Consider the following 10,000-nt stretch of genomic DNA (forward strand, 5'->3'; position numbering starts at 1 on the left):
GTGCTACGCACTTCTTGGTTTCCGAGTTGTTTGCGACGAGCCTTTTTTCCGCAAGTGTTGGCGTTAATCACTAATCTTTATTTTCTCTACAAATAATTTTCCAGTATCCTCTTCATTTTTTTATTGTACTTTTGCTTTCCTTTTCATACTTCCCACTTTCGCTTTCCTTTTTCCAGTGTTTTTTTTTTTTTTGGAAGAACGGCAAGACGGCGGCACGGTGGTGTAGTGGTTAGCGCTGTCGCCTCACAGCAAGAAGGTCCTGGGTTTGAGCCCCGGGGCCGGCGAGGGCCTTTCTGTGTGGAGTTTGCATGTTCTCCCCATGTCCGCGTGGGTTTTCTCCGGGTGCTCCGGTTTCCCCCACAGTCCAAAGACATGCAGGTTAGGTTAACTGGTGACTCTAAATTGACCGTAGGTGTGAATGTGAGTGTGAATGGTTGTCTGTGTCTATGTGTCGGCCCTGTGATGACCTGGCGACTTGTCCAGGGTGTACCCCGCCTTTCGCCCGTAGTCAGCTGGGATAGGCTCCAGCTTGCCTGCGACCCTGTAGAAGGATAAAGCGGCTAGAGATAATGAGATGAGAACGGCAAGACCGGAAGCTTTCTTTTTTTCCTCCTCCTGCATAGACCACAAGCAGAGGCCATCCACATAGGATCTGCTGTAATATCAACAAATCTTCAATTAAGGTACATGAATCTTGTCATCATGGCACACCTTCAGCTTGTTCAGTGTGCTGAGTGCAGGATGTTTAGTCATTCTTCCTCCATCACTAGTGATAGCTTTGTGATAAGTGCAGATTAGTTAGCTCTCTGACGGAGAAGATTGCAGTTTTAGAAGCACATATCCAGGCTTTATAAAAGGCCAGTGAGAACGATAACAGTGTAGTTTCTGTAGGGGAAAGTCTGGATGCCCTAGGTGGAGTTAGTAATCCCCCAACTCTGGCATTAGAGCCCTCACAGCAGGGTGAATGGGTGACGACTCGGCGGCATAAGCGTAGAGCCAAAGCTACCGTTGAGGCTTGCCCACGGGAGCATCACTCCACTCCGCTTCACGTGTCGAACATGTTTGCTCTCCTTAGTGATGCACCCACTGAGAAACCTGAAAGAGCTCTGGTTATAGGGGACTCCAACATGATAATTACATGAAATTAGCTCAGCCTTTAGGGGCACCAGCAGCTTTAGTCAGGTGTATACTGGGAGCCAGGGTGCCAGACATAGCAAGTAATCTTAGGGCTCTAAGCAAGCAAAGGTTCTCAAAGATAGTTATCCATGCAGGAGCTAATGATATACGCCTTTGTCAGCCTAAGGTTACTAAGAGTAACTTTGTAGAAGTGTTTAAAATTAGCGAGGGCGATGTCCGATGCTGTAGTATGCTCTGGCCCCATCCCAATGCGGCATGGCGATGTAGCTTACAGCAGATTATGGTCGCTGAACTGCTGGTTGTCCAGGTGGTACTACGGTATGAAAACAGTGTGGGCTTTATAGATAATTGAGCTAATTTTGAGGGCACTGCTGGCCTGTTAGGGTGGGACGGTATCCATCCCACTTGGGAAGGTGCTGCTCTCATTTCTTGCAGCATAGGTCATCGTCTCAGAACAGGTCTAGTTAATTTCTGACAATTCAGAACCAAGGCCAGGGAGCAGACAAACAGGCTAAACCCACTGTCTGCTAGCTGCACAGAGTGGTCACTCCACTACATCGAGACGGTGTCTATTCCCCGAGCTAAACAAAAAAGTAGAAATACTCAGTTTGTTCCAGGAACCTAATCAATATAAAATTAGGTCATACTAACTGTACAGCCACTGCCAGCACCTTTGATCTAAAGGTGGGGCTATTAAATATTAGATCCTTTACATCTAAAGTGTTAATGGTTAATGAACTTATTACTCATTACTGTACATTAAACAAAGTTTAATGTACTTTGTTTAACTGAAACATATATAGCATTAAATGAAGCTAGTCCTCCTGGATACAGTTGTATACACCAGCCTCATCTAACTGGCAGAGGAGGAGGCGTCGCGGTTATTTATAATGATTATCTAGGTGTAACACAAAAACCTGGTCATAAATTTAATACATCTGAAGTTCTTCATACTCATATAAAATGTATGTAGCCTTGAAAAATAAGTCTACTCAGTAATTCCATTACTTATTATTTACAGGCCCCCGGGGCCATATTCTGAGTTTCTTTCTGAATTTGCAGATTCTCTCAGACCTGGTTATTTCCTTAAACAAAGCTTTAGTTGGAGATTTTAATATTCACTTCAATAACCCAGAAGACCCTTTGAAATCAGCATTTGTGTCCATTTTAGATTCAGTAGGGATTAATCAGAATGTCATAGGACTGACCCATAATGGTGGTCACACCCTCGATCTAATACTAACATTCGGGTTAAACGTAGAAAATATAGTCATACTTCTACAGTCTGAAGTTCTCAGATCATCATCTCATCTCATTCAAAATATGTCTGAGTAATAATATATGCACCTCACCACACTACCGTATTAAATGTACATTCACGTCAACTACTGTACAGAGCTTTATAAATGATCTCCCAGAGTTATCAACTTTGGGTCACTGTCAGCCCCTGCAGAACTTGATCAGGCAACTGAATGCTTAGAGTCAACGTTCCACTATACTTTAGATAATGTAGCTCCTCTAAAAAGGAAAATGATCAGAGAGAAAAAATTAGCACCCTGGTGACACTCGCACATTAAAACAGACCACTTGAAAATTGGAATATAAATGGCGCCAAACAAAATTGGTAGTGTTCAAATTAGCTTGGAAGGAGAGCCTCCTGAAGTATAGAAAAACTCCTAGTGCTGCGAGATCAACATCTCTCTCCTCCCTAAAAGAAGATAACAAAAATAATCCTAGATTCCTATTTAATACTGTAGCACAATTAACCAGGAATAAGTCCACTATAGACACATGCACACCTACAGTATGTAGTAGCAACGATTTCATGAATTTTTTTAATGACAAAATTGAGAATATCCGACAAAAAATTCAAGCTACTAATTTAAGGTCAGACAATGAAAGTGAACCTGTAGTTAACAATATAACTATCAGATCATCAATTAGAATGTTTTACTCCCCTTAGAGAAATTGAATTACTTTCATTAATCTCCGCATCAAAAGCCTCAACTTGTGTACTAGATCCCTTACCTACATGTCTATTCAAACAGATAACACCTGAAGTAATTGAACCGCTTCTAAAAAAAAAAAAATTTATGATTGGCTATGTACCCAAATCCTTTAAACTAGCAGTTATCAAACCCCTGATTAAAAAACCTGACCTTGATCCGTCAGCTCTCCAATTATCGGCCAATATCAAACCTCCCCTTTATCTCAAAGATCCTTGAAAAAGCTGTGGCACAGCAGTTATGCTCATATTTACATAGGAATAACATCCATGAAATGTATCAGTCAGGATTTAGACCATCATAGCACAGAGACAGCTCTGGTTAAAGCAGGAAATGACCTACTGTTGGCGTCTGATCAGAGGTGTATCTCGCTGCTTGTGTTGCTTGACCTTAGTGCAGCATTTGACACCACTGATCATTCCATTCTTCTGGATAGACTAGAAAATGTTGTGGGAGTTAAGGGAACGGCCCTCTCCTGGCTCAGGCCTTATTTAACTGATCGCTATCAGTAAATGGTGATTTTTCTAGACATACTGAGGCAAAGTTTGGTGTTCCACAACATTCTGTCTTGGGTCCACTGCTTTTTTCTTTATACATGTTACCTCTGAGTGATGTTATTTGTAAACATTGTATTAGTTTCCACTGCTATGCTGATGACACACAGTTGTATGTTTCTGTAAAATCAGATGAGACACACCAGCCTAACAGAATTGAGGAATGTGTGAAGGACAGACACTGGATGCTTATTAACTTCCTTCTACTTAACTCTGACAAGACTGAAGTACTTGTACTAGGACCGCATGCAGCTAGAAGTAAGTTTTCTGATTACATAGTAACTCTGGATGGCCTTTCTGTTTCTTCATGTGCAACAGTAAAAGACCACGGAGTGATTACTGACCCCAGTCTTTCATTCGAAACTCACATTGATAACGTCACCCGGATAGCTTTCTTTCATCTCAGAAATATTGCTCAGATAAGATATTTAATGTCAACACGACACAGAAAAACTAGCTCATGATTTTGTTACCTCCAGGTTGGATTACTGTAATGCCTTACTGTCTGGATGTTCCAATAAGTGCATAAACAAGCTCCAGTTAGTTCAAAATGCAGCAGCAAGAGTCCTTACTTGAACTAGAAAATATGACCACATCACCCCTGTTTTATCCACACTGCATTGGCTCCCAATCAACTTTTGTATTGATTAAAATACTACGATTGACTTTTAAAGCACTGAATGGTCTCGCACCACAGTACCTGAGTGAACTTCTGGTCCTTTATGACTTGCCACGCCTACTTGGATCAAAAGGTGCAGGCTATCTGCTGGTATAGTGAAAGCTACATCAGGGGGCAGAGCCTTTTCTTACAAAGCCCCACAGTTATGGAACAGCCTTCCAAGTAGTGTTCGGGAATCGGACACAGTCTCAGCGTTTAAGTCTAGACTGAAAACATATCTGTTTAGTCAAGCCTTTTGTTAATGGTGTTAATGAGGTAAAGGTGTAGATCTGGAGGGTCCTCAGACAGAGTGTTCTGGTAAACCGGGATGTATGGATGCCGTCAGTCCTCCACTTGCTTGCTCACTCGAGTTTGTTGATGGTGTAGTGGCTGGCTGCTTTATGTCCCAGGGCTCCCTCATGCCTGTGTTACCTTCTGGCTTTCCCCTTTTAGTTATGCTGTCATAGTTAGTTTTGCCAGAGTCCCTACTTGTACTCAGCGCAATATGTATACTGTTCCTACTTATTCAGGTGACATTGGGCATACCTAACAACCTGTGTTTTCTCTCCCCCCCAATCTGTCCCTCTGAGTTACAGGTCAACCCTGATATCGAGATGCTGACCTCTTCTGCTCCTCGGACCTGCCTGATCCATCCTGATCTAGAGGTCTGCGCGGGTCGGATTTTTCAGTCCCGCTCCCGCCTGTGCTGTGCAGTCCCGCTCCCGCCCGCAAAGAATTATGATTTTCAGTCCCGCTCCCACCCACAAAAAAAAATTATTTTCAGTCCCGCTCCTGCCCGCAAATCCCGCATGATGCAGACGTTCGCGTTATTTCTCAGGAAAGTTCTTGTCTTGACACAGCATGATGGTGCCCCGCCCCCTACTTTGAGTGGATTTGAGCATAAATATCTACAGCTCACGTTTGTTATTATTTACCTTGTTTCTGAATTCAGCATGTAGTGTCTCTAATAATAATAATGTGCTGTCAAGCGATTAAAATATTTAATCGTGAATCGCACATTTTTATCACATGAGAAACCATTGTAATTCTCTGATCAGCATAAAAAAGTGAATGGGCTTGCTTTGTACCAATGGTGTTTTTTTTTTATTGCAAAGCAGAGCTAGTAAGAGAAGTGAATTGATTTACTGCTTGAGTTAGTCTACAACTCTAATCAGAGAGACAGGTTACACAGTGACGGTAGGCTTGACTCAATGCTATCCCAGAAATCCTTCCTGTAATATGCAAATTTGGCCGCCTCTGATTGGACAGCCAAATTTGCATATTACAGGAAGGATTTTTGGGATAGCATTGAGTCAAGCCTACCGTCACTGTGTAACCTGTCTCTCTGATTAGAGTTGTAGACTAACGCAAGCAGTAAATCACTTCACTCATGGTTCTCTTGCTAGCTGGGTGTGAACTGCGAGTCATTAGAGTGATCAAAGGATTTCCCGTTAGGGTGATCAATGGCAAATTTAAGATGCCATTCCTCACTCAATCTGGCAATCTGACTGTCTGCAAATTTAGGCATCTTAAAATGTTTTTATTAATGCCAAATAAAATATCCAGCACAAATTATATATGATAGACAAATTAATAATTTATAAATTTTATTTCAAACATGTTTTTAGTTAGCGGGACTGCAGCTTGTCACCGCTCCCGCCCGCGCCGCATATGTGCGCTCCCACCCGCGCGTGCATATGTGCACTTCCGGTCCCGCCCACGCCCGCAATGAGCTTTCAAAATTTGTCCCGCGCCGCACTGCCTTGCGGCGGGTCCCGCGAGTCTCCCGCAGGAGTGCAGGGCTCTATCCTGATCCCCCATGTCTGGTTGGAGTCTCATCACATTGCTCCTGTGGAGGACAGCTCCATATGGACAGTTGAAACACGGCCCCATATGGACACTAGAAAGACGCTCTGGACGCTTACAGTAATGCTTTTACGGCTGAAGACTACAGTTGACTTGCTAACTTTAGGACTGCAGCTGTCATGAACAGTTTTGCACTCAAGTTTTCATCAGTGAAGAGTTATATCAACAAAACTGACTTCGTGTTAAAACTGTTAATGTTATAGTCATGTTGTCTGTTGTTGCCCAAATGAGGATGGGTTCCCTTTTGAGTCTGGTTCCTCTCGAGGTTTCTTCCTCATGTTGTCTGAGGGAGTTTTTCCTTGCCACAGGCTTGCTCATTGGGGATAGATTAGGGATAAAATTAGCTCATGTTTTAAGTCATTCAAATTCTGTAAAGCTGCTTCGTGACAATGTTTATTGTTAAAAGCGCTATACAAATAAACTTGACTTAATCAAACTAAATAACTCTTCGGCAGTTGTTACATGCAAAGCTGACTTACTCCAGTGTGTTAGAGTCCAGGTTTCCAGTGACAGTTATGCCATAGAATCTTTGCATTGCAGCAATAGCAGAGAAAATGGATTGAGGTGAACGGGGTGCTTGTATATGGAGATCACCTGGAGGAAGGTACCCGTACTGTTGGAGCCATGCCTAGAAGACACGCACACAGCAAAGGCAACAAAGGCAGATCAATATTACACAAAGTATAGTTAAATGCAATGAACTCCATGTGTTGAGTTTTATATTTAAGATGTTATAGTGCTTAAAACATTAGCGTTAATAAAGAGCATGAGTGTGCTCAATCTGAGTACACAGAGCAGAATCAGCATAAATGCTTGAGCAAAAAAAAAAAAAAAAAAGCACAGGGTGAAGTGAATTGCACCTTACTTCACAAGATCCTGAAGGAAAAAAAAAAAAAAGAGGCATGGTGTCTCAATGTTTGAAGAAGTGCATTCTCTCATGTGACCGTTTCACCAATACTGCTGTGATTGCTCAGGTTAGCCATCCTCACACTATTAAAGATGCTGTTATAATGCCATAAGATGTTTTATTAGGTTACTGATATTGCATGAAGATGCTGTACTATCTCCTTTTGATATTTTCACACAAGTTTCCATGGTATTTGACCGATACCCAATACTAATATATTGCCTCCACATTTACTTTCATGCAACAATGCAAACTTTCTCCAACTCTCACAAATTTGGGAGACAGCAATTTTCAGGTCGGGGCACAGATTTTTAATTGAATTCAAGTCTGGGCATTCCAGAACACAAACCTTCTCCCCCCCCCAAGCCATTCCTTTGTAGTTTTTGCCTTGTGCTTTTGTAATTGTCCTGTTGGGATGCAAATTTACATCCTAGACACAGATTTTTTTGCCTGACTGGAACGGTTACTCCTCAAGAATTTATTTGTATTTGGCTCTATCCACATTACCATTGATGGCCAACAACCCCCTCCCCCAAAAATAAATAAATAAATAAATAAATAAATAAATAAAAAAATTTAATTAATTCCAACTTTCTCCTGGTGAAAAGCACACTCAGCGCATGATGGTAGCAGCATCATCCTTAATGTTACCTAGGTATTAGCAGAGCTCCCAGCGGAGCACCATACCTAAGAAAAAAAATGGTAAACCCATCGAGTCGATTTTTTGTGGTTTGTCCATGTATGCGTACCACCACAGGAAGCCCAGTTTTGCTTTCGAAAAGTTTGCAAACGAAAAGGATCGAGAATAGTTGTTCTGTGTTGGTCCAAGTTAAGACCAGGGAATTCAAAGCTAGCAAATCATTGCAAAGTGTTTGCAAAAAACAACCAACTTTGTCAGCGTTTGTAAGTTTCGAACGGCCGGGGGCAAGTGGCCAGTTAGTTGACTCGATGGGTTTACCATTTTTTCTTAGGTATGGTGCTCCGCTTGCGCAGGCCGAAATAAATAATAACTTCCAGTTTAAAAGTATATGGAATTATACATCTGGAAATGATAGCAGAGGAGAACAAAGGAAAAAGAAAACGAATTTTAACAGAAGAAGAAAAGCTTAGAAGACAGGAAAGTGAAAAAGAAAGACTATCGACCAATCACAAAGTGAGAAAATTATTTTGACAACTACCTGGTAGATGATTCTATGAGAGCTGTTAAGTGTGACGTCACTTGTAAGGAAAATTGACTTCCGGGTCCAAAATCAAAAGCTAAAACAAGAGAGACTGGCTATAAGAAAATTCTACAACCTAGAAACAGATGGGAGCTCCGCTTTTAGGCAGTGCCTAAATCTATATATTAGGCTGTATTTAGTCTTTGCCAATCTTGAAGATTCACAGGTGGTTCCCTGGTCTAATCTGATTGGCCATTTTAGCCAAGTCAGTGATATGTATTTTGCAACCATACAACTGGATATGTATGGACAAAAATTAACACAGGTATACCTTGTTTAACACTAGGACTGATGGTGTGGATCAGGGGTGGCCAACCAGTTGGAGATCAAGAGCCACATTTTTTACTGTATTACCGCAAAGAGCCACATCATACACATGGGCACACGAACATCACCCATCCCTTCCTCTCTCTCTCACACACACCTCTGCTCAGCCAGATTAATAGTAAATGTCACACACCAACATATTTACTCCTACAGTACTAAGACCACAGGCTGAGGCCAGTCATTTTTAACAATGAACATTGTGTGCACTTACTATGCATGCTGCTTAGTGGGACTCATGGCATTACCAAAAAAAAGCCACACCATACACATGACCACACGTGTACCATACATGTGACCCCCCTCGCTCTCTCTCTCCCTCACAGACACACACGCTCACGCACCTCTGCTCAGCCAGATTAATAGTAAATGTCACACGCCAACATGAGAGAAATTTACTCCTTCAGTCAGTACTAATACCACAGGCCAGTCATTTACAGCAATCAATATTGTGTGCACTTATGCATGTTGCTTAGTGGGACTTCTGACATTCCTTGCCTTGAACAATCCTCTTCAAATCTGGCTTGTATTCCGTCGTTGCCACTCGAAGCAGTTCTTTCACATGGGTTTCAGTCAGAACAGAACGATGCTTTGACTTCGTTTCATGGTAGAGAACACAGACTCGCAGACGTATGTTGACCCAAACATTGACAGCATCTTAAGCGCAGCCCGTTTTACATTCGGGTATTTTTCCAATGGCACACTTTTCCAAAACTCAATGGTGCCTTCCCTCAAAACAGGTTTCAGTTGGTCTTCCTCACGAAGATCGATCATCTCCAGCTCAGCCGCAGCCTCATCTGTGACAAGCGGGGCTTTCAAACAGTCCATCTCTGCATTGAATGGGTCGACGAGGAACGTAACCTGTGGCCTTTTCAGTTGTATATCACAGAACCGGGTTACAAAGCTTTCGTGCAGGTTTTCAATTAGTGTTGCATATCTGGCTCCTTGCTTATTCAGGGAGGCGGGAAGCTTTGAAATGAGCTAATGACAACTGACATATAAGGCAGAATGGCTTGCCATTACGTTCAACAAAAAAGTATAAACTCTCCCACTCTGTTAAAAATGTCCTATGTTCGTCTTCATATTTTCGTTTTGCTGTGCATTTTTTCATTGCCATTTGGAGAGGCTACTTAACACAAGATACACCTTGCCCAAAAACTTAGCGATTATCTCACGCACATGCGCATTTGACATGACCTGAAAATACCGTAATGTACCCAAGCAAAGCGAAGATGTATTTGACGAAAATACCATACTGAACTCAAGCAAAGCGCACACGCACATAAAAAAAAACAAAAAAAAAACAACAAACTTCGATATGAACGTCA

General features: G+C 42.0%; 1 protein-coding gene across 1 annotated transcript in view; it reads right to left on the reverse strand.

Moving 5' to 3' along the window:
- Positions 1-10,000, reverse strand: part of mmp14b (matrix metallopeptidase 14b (membrane-inserted)) — a 32,022-nt gene that overhangs the window by 5,557 nt on the left and 16,465 nt on the right. Inside the window, exon 2 of the mRNA XM_060930024.1 lies at positions 6,701-6,849. Within this exon, the coding sequence (XP_060786007.1) occupies positions 6,701-6,849 (149 nt within the window). The remainder of the gene's footprint in view (positions 1-6,700; positions 6,850-10,000) is intronic.

The sequence above is a fragment of the Neoarius graeffei genome, chromosome 1, assembly GCF_027579695.1.
Source record: "Neoarius graeffei isolate fNeoGra1 chromosome 1, fNeoGra1.pri, whole genome shotgun sequence".
Taxonomy (NCBI): Eukaryota; Metazoa; Chordata; class Actinopteri; order Siluriformes; family Ariidae; genus Neoarius; species Neoarius graeffei.